Source organism: Staurois parvus, unplaced genomic scaffold (genome assembly GCF_062004578.1).
Source record: "Staurois parvus isolate SC_StPar_1 unplaced genomic scaffold, SC_StPar_1.0 ptg000096l, whole genome shotgun sequence".
NCBI lineage: Eukaryota > Metazoa > Chordata > Amphibia > Anura > Ranidae > Staurois > Staurois parvus.
In genome coordinates this window covers 15,658,478-15,683,572 of record NW_028317892.1, presented here as the reverse complement: position 1 = coordinate 15,683,572, position 25,095 = coordinate 15,658,478, and the positions used below count along the sequence as shown (strand labels likewise).

Here is a 25,095-nt window from a genome sequence, read left to right as displayed (position 1 = left end):
TAATTGTAAGTAAAAGCAAAAAATGTTTAACCAATGAATGCCAAGCGATTTTACTACAGCATGCACAGCTGTAAGCTGTTATTTTTCATGAAAAAGGAGAAAGGTTCGCTTTAACTGAGCTCTGTAAAAAAAAAAAAAAAAAGAGACCTTTTTCAGGAAGCAGAATGAATCTAAAATAAAATCATCTGCACTTAACACAGGAAAAACTTTTTTTTATTCTGATATTATACATATACTGTGTATATATTTCTATAAACCCATGTTTCTGAACCAGTGTGCTAATGGACGTAAAACGAGAAGTCTGTACCCTCTTAATAGCAGTATATTTGCAGCTGAGTGCCACACAAGTAGATATAATAGAAGCAGAAGAATGTTAATGATATAACAGGTCTCTTGTATCAAATTACTCATACTGTTGACATTTTACAAAGTTTACAGAAATGCTTGAGAAAAAAAAAAGCACATACTGCACCTACAAAACCGTCATGCAATAGTAATATCACAAGATGTACTCTAGCTATTTCAGAGAATGTTAAGAGATTAATCTCTGAAACCACAAAAAAAAGACAACATATTCAACTGCCAGGTCAAAAGGAAAATTCACTTATGTCTTCCCTTCTTGAGCAAAGTGGCAGGGCAGCAGAAGTGAGGATTAGTAGAGATGATCAGACCAGGAGAACACGTAAATACATCTCATAAACACTCTGTTCTTCCAGTAAAACTAAAGTCACTGAGGTTTTATCGATCCCTCAAGGTTAAAGTGATTGTAAAGTTTAAATTTTTCTTCCTAAAATAAAAAACATGTTATCCATTTGAAGACCAGGCCCATCTAGACACTTATTGTTTACATGTAAAAAATCTGTATATTTTGCTATAAAGTTACTTAGAACCCCCAAACATTAGCCTTTTTTTTTAGCAGAGGCCGAAGAGAATAAAATGGTGGTCGTTGCAATTTTTTATGTCCCACAGTATTTGCACAGCCATTTTTCAAACGCAATTTAAAAAAAATACACTTTAACAAATTTTAATGCAAAAAACCCCACAATACCCAATTTTTTGGTAAAATTGAAAAGATGACGTTATGCCGAGTAAATACATACCAAACATGTCACGCTTTAAAACTGCACATGTTCGCAGACTGGCAACAAACTATAATACCTAAAAATCTTTATCGGCAATGCTTTAAAAATTTTAACAGGTTAACAATGTATGTGATTGTGCATTAAGTGGTTATACTTACCTGCTCTGTGCAATGGTATTGCACAGAGCAGCCCTGAATCTCCTCTTCCGGGGTCCCCTGTTGATGCCCTAGGCTCCTTCTCCTCTGCATTTGCCACCATAGGAAGCCACAGCTGGGTTTTGTGTGCCCAATGACACACAGCGTGGCATGGCTCGGCCCTAACCCCTCCTTACTGAATTTCACTTATAGCCGCAGGAGCCAATGACTCGTGCTGCTCCGTGAGAGACTGGAGAGGAGAGAAGTCCTGGTGGCAAGTACAGTGATGGATCGATGTCATTAACTTACCATACACACCCGCAGCGGTTCACATGAATGGGGTGCGATTATCATATCAGTGTGAAACCAGGCTGAGGGTTAGGGACTGATGTGAATGTATAATATGCATATGTAAAGTGCTGCGTAAATTGACGCGCTATATATGTACCTTTAATAAATAAACAAATAAACTATTGAACTCTGCGAGTTCACTGATCAGTAGCAACCATTAAATACAGTTCTAGAAAAAAAAATGACACATGCACACTTCAAAGTCCAAGCAAAATCTGGTAAAGATTAAAGTAGAACTATAGGCAAATCTTTTTTTTTCCCCATTTTGGATAAAGTAAGGGAGGGTTATATCCGTCAGATTTTTTTTCACCATCTGTGTCCCATTAGGAGATTTCCCTTCACTTCCTGTCCCATAACCAAACAGTGAGAGGAAATCCCTGCGGACCCCCAGGTCACCAGAACTAGTGTCCCCATTGCATGATCTCCCCTTAACCACTGGCCGCCCGGCCTATGGTCACATGACGGCCGGGCGAAGATCTCGTCCCTCTGTGAGGGCATCATATGAAGTCCTTCCCGGATCGTGCCTTGCGTGTGCCCACAGGGCTGCTCTGTGGCGAGAACTGTCACCGGCCGTGTACCTTGGACACGGCCGATGACAGATCTGTGTACCGTCCCGTTGCCAGTACCATGTGACCTACTGTGACCAATCACAACAGGTCACATGAAAGTTGTATACAATGAGTGGCTTCCTTTCATGCCATCCATTGTATACAAGTGTGTCTAGCTGTGAATGGTCACAGTGATCACATGCACAGGCTAGGCCAATTACAACCCATCTGTGTCATGTAACTAGCCGTGGCCAATCACAGCTAATCACAACAAAAAAACCTGAATTAATCGATTTCATTCAGTTAAATGCTTGCTAATAGCAAAGAAATTCTTTGCTATAAGCAAATTGTGTAAAAAAAAAAAAATACTGATCACTTCCCCAAAGTAGTACATTGTTACTATGGTAACATACTACTTTGGTCATAGTGTAATATGAAAAAAATTGTGAAATTAAAATTTCTTAATTTTCCTAAAAATTATGACCAAAATATTCCAACTTCAAAAAACTCGCCATGCCTCTTATGAAATACATCGGATTGTCTACTTTGCAAAAAGGGGTCATTTGGGGATATCTGTACTGTTCTGACATTTTTGTGCCTCAAGAAATTAGATTGGCTGTCAGTAGTTCAGGATTGATCAATTTTCAGATATATCCCAAAGTTTGTGAACTCTATAACTTTCCTACAGACTAAATAATAAAACACTGATTTGGGTTATTTTCACCAAAGAAATGTAGCAGAATACATCTTGGCCTACATTTATGAAGAATTATTTATTTGCAAACTTTTATAACAGAAACAAAGAAATGTTTGTTTTTTTTCAAAATTTTCATTTTTTTTGTTAATTTAGCAAAAAATAAAACTCCCAGTGGTGATTAAATACCACCAAAGGAAAGCTCTTGTTGTGTGAACAAAATGATAAAATTTTAGTTTGGGTACAGTGTTGACCACGCAATTGTCATTCAAAGTGTGAGAGCGCTGAAACCTGAAAATTGGCCTGGGCAGGAAGGGGGTAAAAGTGCCTGGTATTGAAGTGGTTAATTACTTTTCTGGGTACAACCCAGAAATTAGGGATTTTCTTTTACTTTTAATGGTAATAGTAAACAGGACAAATAGAGAGGGTAAATCTCCTTAACGGGGGCACAGACAGCAATAAAAACCTGACAGGCATTCTAATCCTCTCCACTCTGTCCAAAACTAAAAAAAGTTTTGCAGTCATAAATGAAATGTATGTCCTTTTTTTCCACACAAATAGAGCTTTCTTTTGGTGGTATTTGATCACCTGTGCACTTTTTATTTTTGGCGCCATAAACAAAAACATTTTTGAAGAAAAAACATTTTTTTTGAAAAAAACTATATTTTCTTATTTTGGTCATAAAAAATATCCAAAAAAACTAAAATTTCATCATAAATTTAGGCCAAAATGTATTTTGCTATATGTTTTTGGTTAAAAAAATCCCAGTAAGTGTACATTTATTGCTTTGTGTAAAAATTATAGCGTCTACAAACTATGCTATAGATAATGGAATTTACACAGCATTTACTTTCTGACTGCCCATCACATTTCACAAGGTGCTAAAATGCCAGGATAGTGCAAACACCCCCAAATTACCCCTTTTCGTAAAGTAGACACCCTAAGCTATCTGCTGAAAGGCATATGGAGTCCATGGAAGATTTATTTTTTTTCCACAAGTTTCTGGAAAATGACAAAAACATTTTTTTTTTTTTTGTACACAAAGTTGTCATTTAAATGATTTATTTCTCGCACAAGCCATGGGTATATGTGGAATTACACCCCAAAATACATTCTGCTACTTCTACCGAGTATGAGGATACCACACATGTGAGACTTTTTGGGAGCCTAGCCACATACAGGAGCCTGAAATCCAATGACCACTTTGAAAGCCTGAAGGTGCGTAACTTTCTCATTTCACTTCCTCAATACCTATCAGAGTTTTGAAGGCCCAAACATGCCAGGATAGCACCAAACCCCCCCAAATGACTCCTTTCTGAAAAGTAGACACCCCAAGGAATTTAAAAAGAGGCATGGTGAGTATTTTGCAGATCTTATTTTTTCTCACAAGGTTTTGAAATATAAAAAAATAGAAAAAATGTTTTTGTTTTTTTTTCTTCATTTTCCAAAAACTTGTGGCAACAAATGAGATTTGCAAAATACTTACCATGCTTCTTATCAAATTCCTTGGGATGTCTACTTTTCAAAAAGGGGTCATTTGGGGGGGGGGGGTTAGGCGCTACTCTGGCATTTCACGGCCTCCGAAACTATGATAGGTAGTCAGGAAGTGTAATGAGGAAATAAAGCCCTTTAAAAGACTGAAGATGCTTATTGGATTTTGGGGTCTTTTACTTGGCTAGACTGCCAAAATGTCTCTCACATGTGGTACCCCCATACTCAGGAGAAGTAGCAGAATGTATTTTGGGGAGTAATTCCACATATACCCATGGCATGCGTGAGCAGTAAATCATTTAAATGACAATTTTGTGTAAAAAAAAAAACAAAAAAACTTTGTAATTTTCCGAAAACTTGTGGTAAAAAAAATAAACTCTTCTATTGATTCAATATGCCTCTCAGCAAATAGTTTGGGGTGTCTACTTTCCAAAAAAGGGGTCGTTTTGGGGGGTGGGGGTGTTTTATGCCCAGCATTAGAAGTTTATGCCACACATCACTCACTCTTCTAACCACCTGAAGACCAAGCCTTTTCTGACACTTTTTGTTCACATGAAAAAAATCTGTCTTTTTTGCTAGGAAATTAAACCCCAAACATTATATATTTTTTTAAAGCAAACACCATAGTGAATAAAATGGTGGGTACTACAAATTTTTATGGCACATAGTACTTGCGCAGTGATTTTTTAAACGCAATTTTTTTTTAAAAATACATTTTTTTTACTTTTAATGCACAAAGACACAATATATTGGCCAATTATTTGGTAAAATATAATAGATGATGATATGCAGAGTAAATAGATACCAAACATGACATGCTTCAAAACTGCGCATGCCCCATGCAATGGCGACAAACTGCATACGTTTTTATTATCCATAGGCAATGTTTAAAAGCCTTTACAAGCTACCATTTTAGATTTACAGAGGAGGTCTAGTGTTAGAATTACTGCCCTTGATCTGACGTTCGTGGCGATCCTTCACATGCATGGTGCAACTGCTGTTTCCATACTGGCACAGGGTCAACGCTCATGAACGCAAGTGCGCGCAAAATATCAAAAGTTTTTTGATATTTTTAATTATTTTTACACTGTCCTTTTAATTTTTTTTTTTGATCACTTTTAATGCTATCACTGGGAATGCAAATATCCCCTACAACTTCAATGGGCATTGTCATATATTCTTTTTTGAGAAATCTGGGGTCTATCAGACTCTAGATCTCTCCTCTGCCCTTACATTATCTAATCAAACCAAAATCGGTGTGACCAAATGCTTTCCCAATTTACAAATGGTGCTGTTTATATCCTGCGAAACTGAAGTGATGAAATGCTCGTAGCTTCCAAATTCTTAGGCTATAGAGATGATTGGCACCATTCTGGTCTCCAATCAGCTCCATGGCCAGCTGGCAGAAACACCGGCTGCATTCTCAGGTTCCCCTGATGGCTCGGAACTGCCCGAGAAGGCCGTAGAAGGCAGCGGGGGAGGGGGGGTATTGTCTCCCGCTGCTTGTAAAAGCAATCCTGCAGTTAATTAGCCACTAGGATTGCTTTTACATGAAAGCTGATTGCAGGCTGAAAAAAATGATACCAGGGTGATGCCTGCAGCTGTAGGCATTATACTGGTATAACCATTCAAAGTCCAGTGATGTACCAGTATGTCGCTGGTCCTTGTTGGGTGTATATTCTACGTTCTTTTGGGGGTTTTTTATGCAGCCTGTGGACTGAATGAAAAAAAGAGAAGAAATCTCTGCCAAAAAAGTGTGTGGTATGCCCACCATTAGAATATACTGCCCTGCATCCACCCACTTCTAATGTTGGACACAGATTAGGTCACACTTTGCCACAAGCTCCAGTTCCAAGATTGTACAAATGTCTAAATAGTGGCACGCTTGAATAAATATTGTCCACAAATAAGTGGTACCCCATATGGAAAAACGATGACACCAAGTCCCAAACTATCTTGCCACTGCTCCCCATGTAGTCTGGGCATCCAGGGGGCTCCACGTGGCTATCTTTTCCCTTGTAAATCTGAAACTTATAAGTATAGCCTGTTGTCCTCTCACAGGTCTTCTACATCTTGACCCCATATCTGGCATGCTTGCTGGGGAGAAATTGTTTGACTGCAAGGCGGCCAGAAAAATGAATTAGGGACTCATCAACGCAGATTTTTTTCTGGGGTTTATAGACATCTGCAAATGTTTGGTTAAGGTGATTTGCAAGGGGCTGAATTTTGTGTAGTCGGTCAAATTCAGGGTCAACCCGAGGATGACAGTGTATTTTTCGTTGAAATGCATAAAACACATTATACTCTTATATCTATGCCTGGCCATGGCAGCAGAGAACACGGTATATGATGAATCAGGTCTGTGGACCAACATAACTGGAATTCATTTCTTTTTAGTAATGCCCATGTTGAGGGTTAGGCCCCCCAAAAAAGTAAATTCGGAAACCGTAATGGATTTCCATGCGAATGGTCTGGCAAGGTTTGAATTTTGGTTGGCGGCGATAAATTGTTGTGCATATAAATTGCTTTGATCCACAATCAACGCATACAGATATTCTGTGAAAAACAGCTCCAAAAATCAAGGGAAGTAGTTAAATTTTCTATTTCCACCTGAATTCCGGGTTGGGCAGTGAACGGGGGAAGTACAAGTGCTACAAAATTTGTGGACTGCCAATCGGGATTTGCAAGCACATCCGGAAGGATATTAGGGGGTCTACGGGCCTGTGTGTGAATTCTTAGTGGCTGCGGGACAATACTTGTGCTCGCCACCGCACCAGCTTGTACTACACTTATAGGACTCGCCACGTCACCAAGTCATACTGCAGTGCTGGTATTATTATTATTATACAGGATTTATATAGCGCCAACAGTTTGCTCAGCGCTACAATATAACAGGAGACAATACAGCAACAATACAGTTAAATACAAGAGGGTTAGGAGGGCCTGATCCTGGGAGCTTACAATCTAAGAGGCTGCATATGAGAGTCATCAAAATTTACCGGCAAGTTCTAACAGAGATCAGGCCTGATTCTGCGAACACTGCGGTTTTGTGTGCAATAGATCAAGTGACAGTGACCTACTGGCACTGCACTTGCTGGGGGAGAAGGGGGGGGGGTAAACGTAGGGGCTAAACGCAGGTGCTGGCAGGTGTCGGGGCTGATCCCACTAACACTGCATTTTTGAGGACGCTATACTAATGTGAACGCTGGTATAGTGCTGATCTGATCAAAGATATTGATCTGTTCAGACACTATACTAGCAATGGAGATTTATTGTGCATGAGCGTGTTGCTAGCAATCAAGGGGTTAAATGCGATGACTGGTATACTGACGGGCAATCTGACGCTATCTGGGAGGGGCGTGAAAACAACGGAAGCACAAATCATGTACAGTCAGGTCCATAAATATTGGGACATCGACACAATTCTAAAATTTTTGGCTCTATACACCACCTCAATGGATTTGAAATGAAACAAACAAGATGTGTTTTAACTGCAGACTGTCAGCTTTAATTTGAGGGTATTTACATCCAAATCAGGTGAACGGTGTAGGAATTACAACAGTTTGCATATGTGCCTCCCACTTGATAAGAGACCAAAAGTAATGGGACAGAATAATAATCAAAAATCGAACTTTCACTTTTTAATACTTGGTTGCAAATCCTTTGCAGTCAATTACAGCCTGAAGTCTGGAACGCATAGACATCACCAGACGCTGGGTTTCATCCCTGGTGATGCTCTGCCAGGCCTCTACTGCAACTGTCTTCAGTTCCCGCTTGTTCTTGGGGCATTTTCCCTTCAGTTTTGTCTTCAGCAAGTGAAGTGCATGCTCAATCGGATTCAGGTCAGGTGATTGACTTGGCCATTGAATAACATTCCACTTCTTTCCCTTAAAAAACTCTTTGGTTGCTTTTGCAGTATGCTTTGGGTCATTGTCCATCTGCACTGTGAAGCGGCGTCCAATGAGTTCTGAAGCATTTGGCTGAATATGAGCAGATAATATTGCCCGAAATACTTCAGAATTCATCCTGCTGCTTTTGTCAGCAGTCACATCATCAATAAATACAAGAGAACCAGTTCCATAGGCAGCCATACATGCACACGCCATGACACTACCACCACGCTTCACTGATGAGGTGGTATGCTTAGGATCATGAGCAGTTCCTTTCCTTCTCCATACTCTTCTCTTCCCATCACTATGGTACAAGTTGATCTTGGCCTCATCTGTCCATAGGATGTTGTTCCAGAACTGTGAAGGCTTTTTTAGATGTTGCTTGGCAAACTCTAATCTGGCCTTCCTGTTTTTGAGGCTCACCAATGGTTTACATCTTGTGGTGAACCCTCTGTATTCACTCTGGTGAAGTCTTCTCTTGATTGTTGACTTTGACACAAATGCACCTACCTCCTGGAGAGTGTTCTTGATCTGGCCAACTGTTGTGAAGGGTGTTTTCTTCACCAGGGAAAGAATTCTTCGGTCATCCACCTCAGTTGTTTTCCGTGGTCTTCCGGGTCTTTTGTGTTGCTGAGCTCACCGGTGCGTTCCTTCTTTTTAAGAATGTTCCAAACAGTTGTTTTGGCCACGCCTAATGTTTTTGCTATCTCTCTGATGGGTTTGTTTTGTTTTTTCAGCCTAATGATGGCTTGCTTCACTGATAGTGACAGCTCTTTGGATCTCATCTTGAGAGTTGACAGCAACAGATTCCAAATGCAAATAGCACACTTGAAATGAACTCTGGACCTTTTATCTGCTCATTGTAATTGGGATAATGAGGGAATAACACACACCTGGCCATGGAACAGCTGAGAAGCCAATTGTCCCATTACTTTTGGTCATTTAACAAGTGGGAGACACATATGCAAACTGTTGTAATTCCTACACCGTTTACCTGATTTGGATGTAAATACCCTCAAATTAAAGCGGACAGTCTGCAGTTAAAACACATCTTGTTCGTTTCATTTCAAATCCATTGTGGTGGTGTATAGACCCATAAATGTTAGAATTGTGTCGATGTCCCAATATTTATGGACCTGACTGTATGTATGTATATATATATATATATATATATATATATATATATATACATACATATACACACACACACATACAGTCATCAGTGAAAAAAAACAACACTGACACTGTACTAATGGCACTGGGGAGGAAGGGGTTAACTTTTATTAGGTAATGAAAGGGTTAACTGTGTAAGGGGAGTGTTTTACTAGTGGGCGGGGGTGTGTACATCACGGGAACACACTGTCCCGGAAAGCTAATCTCTGCTCTCCGTGACAGTGTGTTAGGAGCTGACAGGGTGCACAGGTGCAGTGTAAACACTGCAGCTGTGCTCTGTGTCAGTGAGTGCGGCTAATCGCCGGGAGCCGGCGGGTAATAACCCGCCGGAATCCGGTGACGGACACCCGCTGCCGCGATTGGCGGTGCAGGTAGGACGGGCGCGACCCCCTACCTGTTTTGCTAGGCGCCGTTTTTTTTAACGTGCTCTAGCACAGCAGTGCCGCTCTGCCGCAGTATAAACACTGTGGCAGGGAGGCAAGTGGTTAAAGAAGAAAAAACCAAAAAAAAACCCAAAACACACACACTAACAAGGTGCCAAGCTAAAAACTGTACAAGATGAAAAGCAATTGTGTTCTTCTATCCATTCCCGCAATAAGCCTTGCACCTCCAAGAGCTCAGAGGAGCTCATATGCAGCCTGCCAGCCTTCGCCCAGCTTTCTCTCAAAGTGGCCTCCTTACAAAGACACACCAGTTTACACAGCCAGGCAATAAAGCGGCACCCTGATTTTGCAAAAAGCATTTCTGCACAATTGTCCCAAGTAAGATGTGCAGGCGCCCAACATGCCCTCAGCAACTGATGACATCATCGGCTGGCAGGCCACACCTGCACAAAGTACTTGCAGAGCCTAATGCCAATTTAAAAAAGCAACAGACCGGCAACATTGAGGCTGGGTCGGCAGGGGAAAATGTTTAATCTGCAACTGTGCCTTAGTTGGGGCAATTTTTTTATACTTTGCCAAGGAACCTCTGAGGAATCTTTGTGGCGCCCTGGTTAAAAAATGTGATCTAAGGAACCATGTCTCTAATTGCTATTCTCGTAAGATACTAAGCGAGATTTATGATGTCACAACTTCACATTGTTCTCTTCGCTGGAAGGAAAGCTGTACTTAAGGACCCACTGACAAGGATCTCCCTTCTTCTGCTTCAGTCATTCTGTGGATCTGTACGTCTTCCACCTCTCCTGTTGCTGCTTATTTCTCCATCATTCATCAAACCACCAGTAATCAGGGAGAAAGTTGTGACACAAAGAAGCAAAGCCCTGCTTCTCTATCAAGATGGCCACCTCTGCACACAGGCACATTGGGGAGCAAAACACGGTAAGTCAGTAATGTGGAAATGATCACATGCAGGGAGTCTACAGGCAATGCTGGTGACTAGTCCTTTGCTTGCCTTCCATAGGCACAGATTCAACAGTTCATTTTCTTTCTAAAGCAAACCTGTCACTAGCTAATCAAAATAAACCAAAAGCAAGTGTGAGACTCTGTTCACACTTATACGATTCTTTTCTAGGTGGTGGGTCTGCTTTGCAGGCCAGAGGAGAGATACGGGGTCTCATAGACCCCAGATCTCTCAGTAAATAGGACCTGTCATGGCCCATGCTATCACAAGAGATGTTGTTTATCCCTTGTGATAGCAATAAAAGTGATAAAACATTAAGGGGACAGTGTAAAAACTAAAAAAAAATAATACAATTTTAAAATATTTTTAATGCACCCCTATCCCACCATGCTCGTGCGCAAAGGCGGATGCACGCATTGGTCCCGCACGCATATGTAAACAGTGATCACACTATACATGTGAGCGACAGTAATAATTCTAGGACCAGACCTGTGTACATCTACAATGGTAACCTGTAAAGGCTTTTAAAAGTATCACCTATTGATAATTCATTGTATCATAGTTTGTTGCTAATTTGTTTGTCCACGGGCGTGCGCAATCTTAAAGTGTGACATATCTGATATCCGTTTACTTGGTGTAACATCATCTTTTATATTTTACCAAACAAATGGGTATTATATTGTGTTCATGTTCACCAAAATGCAAGTTGTTCAAACTGTTTTTTTTCCCCAAATATGCGTTTGAAAAAACGCATGACTTAAAAAAATTGCAACACTCACCATTTTATTCCCTAGGGCCTCTGCTTAAAAAAAATATATAATGTTTGGGGGTACATCTTCTCAGTTTAAAAATTTGATATGTTTTCTATTGTGAATAAAATATGGGTTTATGAGATTTGCAAATCATTGCATTCCGTTTTTATGTAGATTTTACACAGCGTCCCAACTTTTTTGTAATTAAGTGTTCTTGCATGGCAAGAACACTTATTGTTATCTCACATATACTGTACATGCGAGATAAAAAATAAGTGCTCTTGCCATGCAAGAACATTTAATAAGAATATATATGTAAGATAACAATAAGTGTTCTTGCCATGCAAGAACACTTAATTACAAAAAAGTTGGGACGCTGTGTAAAATCTACATAAAAACGGAATGCAATGATTTGCAAATCTCATAAACCCATATTTTATTCACAATAGAAAATATATTCTTATTATAGCCAAATTTACCACCCTACCTCCTCCCACAGTTTTTACACTACATAGACACGTAATATACCGAAACGTGCGGATTGTTCCCCATTGGTGTGGTATTACTTTGTGGAACGTTTCACCGAATGGTTTACGAAATATCGCCTTTTTGTGGTGAACTTTTCCCATAGGAATGAATGGCGGAATGTTCAAAACTAGAGTGGGAGCTGACAAAAACTAGAGTGTGAGATGAAAAATCAGGATATGATTTCTAAACTGCCATCACTTCCTCATTTTAAAGCCCACCTACACAAATCTTGTATCAAAACGTTCAGCTATCCCTGCTGCCACTACAAATGTCCACGGCTAAGCCATAGTCCTGATAGTTTTCACAATATGACTATTTGTTTGCAACTTACGCCGCCCATTGACTTTCATTGAAAATCCACTCTAGACACCTGAAATTTGAAGGGCAATTTTTAAACTGCGACTGTGCCTTTATTTGTAATATTTCAGAGACATACTATGCATCAAAATGTAGGTCTGGGTCTTATGATTCTCACAATATAAAGCTTCACTGTAGGATTTATAGTTTTAAAACTACAACAGTTTGAAGATGGCAACCGCCAGTGAAGTGAGCAAGTTGGAGCAGTTTGTTTATAACCATGCCTCTCCCCTTGCTGTAGAGTGAGTTGCCATAGGAACCCAGGTGTGTGAGAAGGCAGCAGAGTGACAAGCCACTCCACCCACTGCAGTTATAGACTACTGGTGGAGGCAAGAACACTTCACACAATTTCCCCAGAAATTGTAGATTTTCTAGTTGGAGTTGTATTTACTAGTAGCAAGCCAACGCTAAAGTGCTGCACACTTTAAAATAGAATCATATAACAGTAAAATAAACACATAAAATAAACAACATAAAAATGTGTTGTGGAACAACATAAAATGCTGAAGTCCAACCGTATAATCCAGAAGGTAATTCAATCCCATGTGCAAACATAAATAATTACAGTCCAACTGTGCCACAGATCTTCCATCACTATGTGCAATGTCTCCAGTGGTTCACTCCACTCTTCCTCCACCACAGTGCCTTGAAAAAGTATTCACACCCCTTGAAATTGTCCACATTTTGTCATGTTACAACCAAGAAGGTAAATGTATGTTATTGGGATTGTAAGCGATAGACCAAAACAAAGTGGTACATAATTGTGAAGTGGAAGGAAAGCGATAAATGTTTTTAAAATTTTTTTACAAATAAATACCTGAAAAGTGTGGCATGCATTTGTATTCAGCCCCCTTTACTCTGAACTAAAATCTAGTGGAATCAATTGCCTTCAGACATCAACTAATTAGTAAATAGAAGTCCACCTGGTGTCATTTAATCTCAGTGTAAATACAGCTGTTCTGTGAAGCCCTCAGAGGTTTGTTAGAGAACATTAGTGAACTAACATCACCATGAAGGCCAAGGAACACACCAGACAGGTCAGGGATAAAGTTGTGGAGAAGTTTAACGCAGGGTTAGATCATAAAAAAGCATCCCAAGCTTTGAACATCTCATGGAGCACTGTTCAATCCATCATCTGAAAATGGAAAAAGTATGGGAAAACTGCAAACCTACCAAGACATCCACCTAAACTGATAGGCCAGGCAAGGAGAGCATTAATCAGAGAAGCAGCCAGGAGGCCCATGGTAACTCTGTAGGAGCTGCAGAGATCCACAGCTCAGGTGGGAGAATCTGTCCACAGGACAACTATTAGTCGTGCACTCCACAAATCTGGATTTTATTGAAGAGTGACTGGAAGAAAGCCATTGTTGAAAGAAAGCCCTAAGATGTCCCGTCTGCAGTTTGCGAGAAGCCACGTGGGGGACACAGCAAACATATGGAAGAAGGTGCTCTGGTGGGATGAGACTAAATGGAACTATTTGGATTAAAAGCAAAACGCTAGGCGTGGCGGAAAACTAACACTGCATATCACACCATCCCCACTGTGAAACATGGTGTGGCAGCATCATGTTGTGGGGATGCTGTTCTTCAGCAGGGACAGGGAAGCATTCAGAGTTGATGGGAAGATGAATAGAGCCAAATACAGGGAAATCTTAGAGGAAAACCTGTTAGAGTCTGCAAAAGACTTGAGAGTGGGGCGGAGGTTCACCTTCCAACAGGACAACGACCCTAAACATACAGCCAGAGCTACAATGGAATAGTTTACATCAAAGCATATTCATGTGTTAGAATGGCCCAGTCAAAGTCCAGACCTAAATCCAATTGAGAGTCTGTGGCAAGACTTGAAAATTGCTGTTCACAGACGCTCTCCATCCAATCTGACAGAGCTTGAGCTATTTTGCAAAGAAGAATGGGCAAAAATGTCACTCTCTAGATGTGCAAAGCTGGTAGAGAAATACCCAAAAAGACTTGCAGCTGTAATTGCAGCGAAAGGTGGTTCTACAAAGTATTGACTCAGGGGGCTGAATACAAATGCACGCCACACTTTTCACAGATTTGTAAGAAATTTTTAAAACCATTTATCATTTTCCTTCCACTTCACAATTATGTGTTGGTCTATCACAGGGGTCTCCATACTACGGCCCTTTGCTTGCTTTTATCTGCCCCCCGAGGTACTTTTCCTACCACTGCCAGCAATAATGGGGCACTATTTCTCCCATTAATACCAATGATGGGGCACTATTCCTCCCACTGACACCGATGATGGGGCACTATTCCTCACACTGACACCGATGATGGGGCACTATTCCTCACACTGACACCGATGATGGGGCACTATTCCTCCCACTGACACCGATGATGGGACACTATTGCTCCCACCGACACCGATGATGGGACACTATTGCTCCCACCGACACCGATGATGGGACACTATTGCTCCCACCGACACCGATGATGGGACACTATTGCTCCCACCGACACCGATGATGGGACACTATTGCTCCCACCGACACCGATGATGGGACACTATTGCTCCCACCGACACCGATGATGGGACACTATTGCTCCCACCGACACCGATGATGGGACACTATTGCTCCCACCGACACCGATGATGGGACACTATTGCTCCCACCGACACCGATGATGGGACACTATTGCTCCCACCGACACCGATGATGGGACACTATTGCTCCCACCGACACCGATGATGGGACACTATTGCTCCCACCGACACCGATGATGGGACACTATTGCTCCCACCGACACCGATGATGGGACACTATTGCTCCCACCGACACCGATGATGGGACACTATTGCTCCCACCGACACCGATGATGGAACACTATTGCTCCCACTGACACCGATGATGGGACACTATTGCTCCCACCGACACCGATGATGGGACACTATTGCTCCCACCGACACCGATGATGGGACACTATTGCTCCCACCGACACCGATGATGGGACACTATTCCTCCCACCGACATCAAAGATGGGACACTATTCCTCCCACCGACATCAATGATGAGGCACTTTTCCTCCCACTGACACCAATGATGGGGCACAATTCCTCTCCTCTGACACCAATGATGGGGCACAATTCCTCTCCTCTGACACCAATGATGGGGCACTATTCATCCCACTGACACCAATGATGGGGCACTATTCCTCCCACTGACACCAATGATGGGGCACTATTCCTCCCACTGAAACCAGTGATAGGACAGTATTCCTCCCACTGACACCAGTGATAGGACAGTATTCCTCCCACTGACACCAGTGATGGGACACTATTCTTCCCACTGACACCAATGATGAGGCTCTTTTCCTCCCACTGACACCAATGATGGGGCACTATTCATCCCACTGACACCAATGATGGGGCACTATTCATCCCACTGAAACCAATGATGGGGCACTATTCCTCCCACTGACACCAAAGATGGGGCACTATTCCTCCTACTGACACCAAAGACGGGGCACTATTCCTCCCACTGACACCAATGACGGGGAACTATTCCTCCCACTGACACCAATGACGGGACACTATTCCTCCCACTGACACCAATGACGGGACACTATTCCTCCCACTGACACCAATGACGGGACACTATTCCTCCCACTGACACCAATGACGGGACACTATTCCTCCCACTGACACCAATGACGGGACACTATTCCTCCCACTGACACCAATGACGGGACACTATTCCTCCCACTGACACCAATGACGGGACACTATTCATCCCACTGACACCAATGATGGGACACTATTCCTCCCACTGATACCAATGATGGGGAACTATTCCTCCCACTGAAACCAGTGATGGGGCACTATTCCTCCCACTGACAGCAATGATGAGACACTATTCCTCCAACTGACACCAATGATGGGACACTATTCCTCCCACTGACACCAATGATGAGGTACTATTGCTCTTACTGACACCAATGATGGGACACTATTTCTCCCACTGACACCAATGATGGGCACTATTCCTCCAACTGACACCAATGATGGGACACTATTCCTCCCACTGACACCAATGATGAGGTACTATTCCTCTTACTGACACCAATGATGGGGCACTATTACTCCCACTGACACCAATGATGGGGCACTATTCCTCCCACTGACAGCAATGATGAGACACTATTCCTCCAACTGACACCAATGATGGGACACTATTCCTCCCACTGACACCAATGATGAGGTACTATTCCTCTTACTGACACCAATGATGGGACACTATTTCTCCCACTGACACCAATGATGGGCACTATTCCTCCCACTGACACCAATGATGGGACACTATTCCTCCCACTGACACCAATGATGGGACACTATTCCTCCCACTGACATCAATGATGAGGTACTATTCCTCTTACTGACACCAATGATGGGACACTATTCATCCCACTGACACCAATGATGGGACACTATTCATCCCACTGACACCAATGATGGGACACTATTCATCCCACTGACACCAATGATGGGACACTATTCATCCCATTGACACCAATGATGGGACACTATTCATCCCATTGACAACAATGATGGGACACTATTCCTCCCACTGACACCAATGGTGGGACACTATTCCTCCCACTGACACCAATGATGGGACACTGTTCATCTCACTGACACCAATGATGAGGTACTATTCCTCTTACTGACACCAATGATGGGACACTATTCCTCCCACTGACACCAATGACGGGGCATTATTCCTCCCACTTACACCAATGATGGGAAACTATTACAACCGCTGACACCAACGATGTGGCACTATTCCTGCCACTGACACCAATGATGGGACACTATTCCCCCTGATGATACCAGTGATAGGAAACTATTCCTCCCACTGACACCAATGATGAGGCACTATTTCTCCCACTGATACCAATATTGGGACACTATTCCTCCCACTGACACCAATGATGAGGTATTATTCCACCCACTGACACCAATGATGGGACACTATTACTCCCCCTAATACCAATGATAGGGCACTATTCCTCCCACTGACACCAATGATGGGGCACTATTCCTCCCACTGACACCAATGATGGAGCACTTTTCCTCCCACTGACACCAATGATGGGGCACTATTCCTCCCACTGACACCAATGATGAGGCACAATTTCTCCCACTGATACCAATGTTGGGACACTATTCCTCCTACTGACACCAATGATGAGGTATTATTCCACCCACTGACACCAATGATGGGACACTATTACTCCCCCTAATACCAACGATAGGGCATTGTTTACTACTCCACTGACACCAGGACATTTTCTTCTCCCACTGCCCACAGTCCAGCCCCCCTAAAGTTTGAAGGACAGTAAACCGGCCCTTTGTTTATTACATAAAATCCCAATAAAATACATTTACATTTTTGTTTGTAACATGAAAAAATGTGGAAAATTTCAAGGGGTATGAATACTTTTTCAAGGCATTGTAGATGTGCCCTCACCTTACATTAATGACCTGTACATTCTAGAGGTCATACAAAGCTTTTTTTTCCCCCTCCATGGGGTCCAGATACTGCTGGCAATGTCCAGGAAGATCTGGTAAGGAAGGGGCACACTGGGCTTTCTACAGGAGGTTTGTGTTTTGCCTGTAGAAGCAGCTCAATGTTATCCTATGTGTCCATGCACATTAGGACGATTAGAGGCGTATTTTAAGATCAGTTTGAAAGATTTTTTGGCAGAAAAAAAGATAAATGCTCCTAAATGCCTGTTACCCCTCCCCCCTCAAAAAAACGCTCTGCCAAAAGACCTGGCATTTTTTAAGCCCCATGTGCATAGATCCTAATAGTGTATCTCCTCGCTCCTAAACAAATCGAGCAATTAACCCTTGCAGTGGAAGGTGAAAAAAGCCTTCCCCCCCAATACTTGCCTGAGCCTGATCTCAATCCAAAGCTGTGCATGGGAACCTCAGCTCTCTCTGGTCTTATTCTCCTCACTGGCTGAGACACAGCAACAGGAGCCATTGGCTTTCACTGCTGTCAATCACAGCCAGTGAGCAGCTGCATGATAAATTCTGACATGTGGGCAGGAGCGGGTGCACAGATCCAAATGCATGGTGTCTGTGTTTGACCTGTGCACCTGCTCCCGCCCACATGTCAGAGTCGGTCTAAATCAGGGGTGCTCAACCTTTTGAAGAGCAAGGCATATTCAAGTGATTTGGTAACCAGTCGCAAGCCACAGTGTAATGAAATTCTGAATTTCAATATTTTTTTTTTTTTGAATAGTGTAATGAACATTTTCCTCTTGCACCTGCTGAATGCCAGAAGGAGGGAAACGGGGAGAAGCCAGCTTTCAGCAGTTGCAGGAGTAAAATGGAGAAGAGCAATTTCTGTATATGCTGCCCCTCATGTTCACGTGTAAAACTGAATGTGACAGTGAAGTCACATGGGCCCCCTGGAGCATGGAGCAGGGTCGCCATTGCGACCCCTAACGCTACACCAGTGGTTGGGTGGGATGTGGAAAAAACATGTCTCAACTATAGGGTTTTACCGCCCCAATCCACAAATATAAAGAAGCACTTACTGTCCTTTACCCCCTATAAGCCTGCTTTCATATTGATGCGCGGTGGTTTACCTGCACTACGAGTGTAGTGCAGTGCACCTACGACTTTCCTGTGGGTTAGCTGAGCTTTGCCATAGACTTCTATTATATCTTGCGGGTGTAGTGCACCTTCTGAAAGCACAGCAAACCCACAGGATATCATCATTATTATTACAGATACTTATACTTATGTCAATTTACGCAGTACTTTACATTTATATTGTGCATTCACATCAGTCCCTGTCCTCAAGGAGCATACAGTCTAAGGTCCCAACTCACATTCATACATACTAGGGCCAATTTAGAACGGATCCCTGGTTTGAGGGCCACATCAGAGGGCTCTGAGGGCCGCAGATTCAGCACCAGTGGTCTAAATGAAGCCTTAAGGCAGTGGTTCTCAACCTTCCTAATGCCGTGACCCTTTAATACAGTTCCTCATGTTGTGGTGACCCCCAACCATAAAATTATTTTCATTGCTACTTTATAACTATAATTTTGCTACTATTATGAATCGTAATGTAAATATCTGATATGCAGGATGTATTTTCATTGTTACAAATTGAACATAATTAAAGCATAGCGATTAATCAAATATTTTTTTTTTGCAGTAGTTGATTTTACAGTACAAGATTTTACATTTACCCAGTAATTAGAATTCATGAAGTGTCGTTTTACCTCCAATACTGCTGCTTTCAGCACAGTAGCTGCTTTCAGCACAGTAGCTGCTTTCAACACAGTAGCTGCTTTCAACACAGTAGCTGCTTTCAACACAGTAGCTGCTTTCAACACAGTAGCTGCTTTCAACACAGTAGCTGCTTTCAGCACAGTAGCTGCTTTCAACACAGTAGCTGCTTTCAACACAGTAGCTCCTTTCTACACAGTAGCTGCTTTCTACACAGTAGCTGTAAACACACATGTGACTGGTCCACATAAGTACATTATGGCGCCAACCCTGTCACATACACCTGTATTTGTAAGGGGTGTATGTGATGGGGTTGGCGCGATGATGTCATCACGCCGGGTACTCGTATGTGGGCGTATCTGCATGTGGGCGGACCTGCCTGGAGAGGGATAGAGGAGCCGTGTCTCGGTTCCTAAGACCATCGAAAATATGTGTTTTCCGATGGTCTTTGGCGACCCCTGTGAAAGGGCCGCAGGAGTCGCGACCCACAGGTTGAGAACCGCTGCCTTAACAGAAGTTGAAAATAACAGACTGGCTAGATAAACAGGTAAAAAAATGATTACGGATGGGACTCTGAGAAACACAATCTGTTTTGCTAATGCCAGTGACAGACTGCATCATATACAGTATGTCATCTCTGATTTTGCCTTTAGGACCACTTTAAAGGCTAAGTTCACCTTTTGTAAAAAAAAAAAAAAAAAAAAAAAAAAAGAAGGATAAATGCACTTGTTTTTGCAGGAACAAAAAATGCATTTATTATTATTTTTTTTAATGCACTGTGAAACTTCTGCACTACCTGCCACTAAATGCAAGACCTTAATGTGTTACTAAACCCACAACAGTAAAATCAGTCTGTATATGCAGTAAAGCATACTTGTTATACTCATTGTGGAACCTAAGGGGTTAATACTCTGCATTGTGTAAAAAGCCTGCTTGATCCTATCTTCTCTGATCCTCCCCTTCTACTGTTTCCAATCCACCTGCTGATAGCACAGAACCGTGGGGGCAAGGTTTTTTCTTTGGGAGGGGAGGAGAATGAAAACGTCTCCTACAAGATTAACCAGTGCTCAGCTGGACACTGATAGAAGTCACAAGACTATTATATACTGCTGATGAGAAAAGGTATGTAGCAAGTTATATTTACTAAAATAATTGCATTTCCATGTTCTGTGTATTGTGGGAGACCAGATATAGTGAATGCAGGGCCCTGGGTTTAGTAACACTTAAAACTAATTAAACAACTGTGAGTGATGTATACTTCTTCCAATAGCAAAAAAAATGTGTGCAATAAAATAATGTACAAAATGTGTATATATATATATATATATATATATATATATATATATATATATATATATATATACATATATATATATACATATACACACACACATACAGGTGTACCTCTGTTAACGTAATTTTTGGTTTACGAATGAAAATCCATTGAAAATAATGCCTCCGTTTCCGAATGTTTTACAAATTTTTTCACAATACGAAGTGTTTGTCAGTGCCGATTTTTAAATGCAATTGCTAGCTTTTTTTTTTTCTTCACTATAGTTCACAGAATTAGCTGTCACTTTCCCCGGGGTTAAAGGAAACTTTCTTTCTTTTAAGAAACTAAGAGGAAACATTGTTTCTTTTAACTTGGGGAAATAAACTAAAAGGAAACTTTCTTTCTTTTAGCTGGGGGGAAAGTGACTGCTGAATCTCAGAGCTATAGTGAAGAAAAAAAAAAGTGGTAATTACATTTAAAAACAGGCATCATAATAAAATAAAAAAAAATGGCATGGGGTCCCCCCTCCCATCCATACCAAGTCCTTTGGGTCTGGTATGGATTTTGAGGGGAACGTCCATGGCAAAAATTATTTTTTTAAAAATGGTGCCCCCCCTAAAAATCCATACCAGACCCTTATCCGAGCATGCAGCTAGGAAGGTCAGGAAAGGAAGGGGGGGGGGGGAACGAGTGAGAGCCCCCTCCTGAACCATACCAGGCCACATGCCCTCAACATTAGGGGGTGCTTTGGGGCAGGGGGCTACCCCCCCAAAGCACCTTGTCCCCATGTTGCTAGAGAGCCTTTTATTTTTATTCTTTTTTTCGAGACGGCGGCGGTGGCCATCGTGATTGAAATTGGATCTACTGCGGAGGGCATTCTTTAATTTTTTTCTTTTAATAAAGGACTTGTCAAAGTCCATGTCCTGTCTTTTTTCACACTACACTTTTTGTTTTTTGTGAATGAGTAGCGGGACCATGTACCTCATACTCATTCACATGGGGTGGGGGGGGGGGTCGGGATCTGGGGGCCCCCTTGTTAAAGGGGGCATCCAGATTCTGATAAGTCCCCTGCCCGCAGACCCCCACGTCCCCAAAGCACCCCCCCATGTTGAGGGCATGTAGCCAGGTATGGTTCAGGAGGGGGGGGGGCCTCACTTATCCCCCTCCCATCTTTCCTGACCTGCCGGGCTGCATACTCTGATAATGGACTGGTATGGAATTTGGGGGGCCCCCCACAGCATTTTTTCTTTAAATTTTGGCGTTGGAGTTACCTTCAAATTCCATACCAAACCCGAAGGGCTTGGTAGGGATGGGGGGGGACCCCACACCGTTTATTAATTTTTTTAATTGCCGGCAATTCTTTTACATTCAGCTGTCAGTGGGGAACCCCGCTGACAGCTGAAACATTAACACATGGTTGTCACTACTAAAATACTGCATAACTTGACAAAATAACTCATGCGGTATTTTTCTGATCTCCGGAATGGATTAATTGGCTTTCAATGCATTCCTATGGGAAACGGTGTTTTGGTTTACAAATTTTTCGCTATACGAAAAGTCCTGCAGAACGAATTAAATTTGTAAACCGAGGTATGCCTATATGTAGGTATGCATGCATGTACATATATATATATATATATATATATATATATATATACACAGTTGTGAATTTGTGCGTCAGGGTGCTGCTCACAGTAAATGCATTCCCACACTTCTACAATAATCCATTAACCACAAGACATGTTGCGCCCCCATCATTTATAGCTTTACATGTGACTGATATCTAATCAGTTATTACACATGGCATATTAATTGAAGCACATGAAAATGAGTGTAAACCAATATATCCAGTGGTGTATTTAAGTTTTGTGCTGCCCCAGGCAACACCAGAATTGCCCCCCCTTCCACAGAAGGAGCCTGACACCAATCAACACCCCTCCCCCCCCAGAGAGAGCCTGTCATTGACCAAATCGCCCCCTGCCCCCCCCCACCTAAGAGAGCTTTACACTACCACCGCCCCCCCATACACTGGCCACCATACACCCCCCCCCCCATCGGGGGGGGAGAGAGAGAAGACACTCACCTCCACAGCTCCGGACATCCCTGGGAATGAGGGTGGGGCTCGGCATACACCGCCAAGCAGCCCACAGCCTCCCACAGACCCCACCTGGTCCCCATGCCGCTTATGTGCCTTCATCCATCCCAGTGCTGCCCCCCTGAAAAATGCCGCCCTATGCCTTGTTTGCCTTGTGGTAAATACACCCCTGAATATATCCAAAGAAATCTATGTCTATTGATTTCTTTGGATATATTGGTTTTCATAAGGTTCATGTAATATGCCATGTGTAATAATTGATTAGAAATCAGTCACATGCAGGGTTGCCACCTCATCCCTTTAAACCCCAACACACATTAACTACACAGGTTCTGTGGCTGATTATTGTGGTAATTAAACTCACTGCATTAAATTAGCATCAGAACCTGTGTAATTAATATGTGTTGGGGTTTAAAGGGATGAGGTGGCAACCCTAGTCACGCCAGCAGTCACATGTATAGCTTATAAATGATGGGAGCGTCTTCTGGATAATGGTGTATTATATATTTTTTTCACTAAGGTTGTCTTCTGCACACAACAGTGCCAGCTTAGCCACACTCTGAAAAGCAATCTGCCACATATTGCTTTTCAGAGACTGCACAAGTATGAACTTTGTCTAAGGCACTCTGAATGATCTCATCACCTCAAACAAATGTCAGATGCTAAATGGATGCAGCAGATAGTTCCCTCAGCAGAACACAGGGAAGATGGGCAGGGGGAGGGTCCTTCTATCACAAAGACTATCTGTAAACCAGCAAAATATTGTCCTTCCATTTCAATGTGGCCAGCTGCAGTGACAACGAACTGTCAGAGAAGGGCACACAGCGTCTCCTGTCATTGAAGAAGCTTCTAGTGTAAACAATACACTATCAACAATCTTCCTTTCACATTACCTGCTGCCGGTGGTGGCGCCGCCATATTGTTCAGCCTACGACTCACAGAGGGGGTGGGCTTGAGGTTGCTTGGCAACCTAGAACGCCGCTGCCGACATCGCCTTCCCCGCCAATTGTTCGTGAACAGTTACTGAAATTACATCGGATTTTAACGATCGCTTTCAGCATAGTTTTCTAATAGCGCCGCTTGTTGTCGCATAGTTGGCTTACTAGATGTGTGGGATTTGTGCCCTGATCAAACATGGCCGCCACCGTACTGACGCAGAACTCACGCTATCATACAGCTTGATGGAAACGCTCATCGTAAAACTAGAAAGAGTTTGTATTGCTCGCGCCCTCTGCTGGTGGGCTGACAAATCTGACCAACTCATATTCTGAGTATTTATTATAGTTTTAGGTAGAGGTTCGTATCTACTTGCTTAGGCTATATTTTGGAAATAGAAGTAAGCTATTTATTAACTACATCCAAATCTCCTTTTTAACCCCTTGCCCTCCTGAGGATTTACTGCCCTTCCCGACCAGGCCATTTTTTTGCGATACGGCGCTGCGTTACTTTAACTGACAATTGCAACGCTGTACATAAATCAAATTTATGTCATTTTGTTCCCCACAAATAGAGCTTTCTTTCTGTGGTATTTGATCACCTCTGTGGTTTTTATTTTTTTGTGCTATAAACAAAAAAAGACCGACAATTTTGAAAAAAAAAAATATTTTTTACTTTTTTGCTATAAAAAATGTCCAATATAAAAAATTTAAAAAACCAATGTCTTCTTAAATTTAGGACAAAATGTATTCTGCCTTATGTCTTTGCTAAAAAAAATCCCAATACATGTAAATTAATTGGTTTACGTGAAAGCTATAGCATCTATAAGTGGCAGTATATATACTGGAATTTGTATTTTTTTTTATACTGGTAATGGCGGCGATCAGCGACTTATAGCAGAACTGCGGCGGGCGTTCTGACACTGGGCGGGAACTAACTGCCACTAACATCCCCAGTGACACTAATACAGTGATCAGTGCTAAGAAAAAGCACTGACACTGTAGTAATGACACTGGGCAGGAAGGGGTCAACATCTGGGGCGATCAAAGGGTTAACAGTGTGCTGTGTGTGTTTTACTGTGTTGTGTGGTGCTAGGGAGACATGCTGTTTTGTATGTAAAGAGATACAAAGCAGCATGTCCATGCAGAGAGGAGTGATACCTGTGTTGTTTACACACAGGTTT

At 42.2% G+C, this 25,095-nt stretch overlaps 1 protein-coding gene across 1 annotated transcript in view; it reads right to left on the bottom strand.

The window, feature by feature from the left end:
* Positions 1–24,020, bottom strand: part of INIP (INTS3 and NABP interacting protein) — a 40,980-nt gene extending 16,960 nt beyond the window's left edge. Inside the window, exon 1 of the mRNA XM_089670927.1 lies at positions 23,870–24,020. Within this exon, the coding sequence (XP_089527053.1) occupies positions 23,870–23,894 (25 nt within the window). The 5' untranslated portion in view covers positions 23,895–24,020. The remainder of the gene's footprint in view (positions 1–23,869) is intronic.
* Between the last annotated feature and the right edge of the window lie 1,075 nt (positions 24,021–25,095).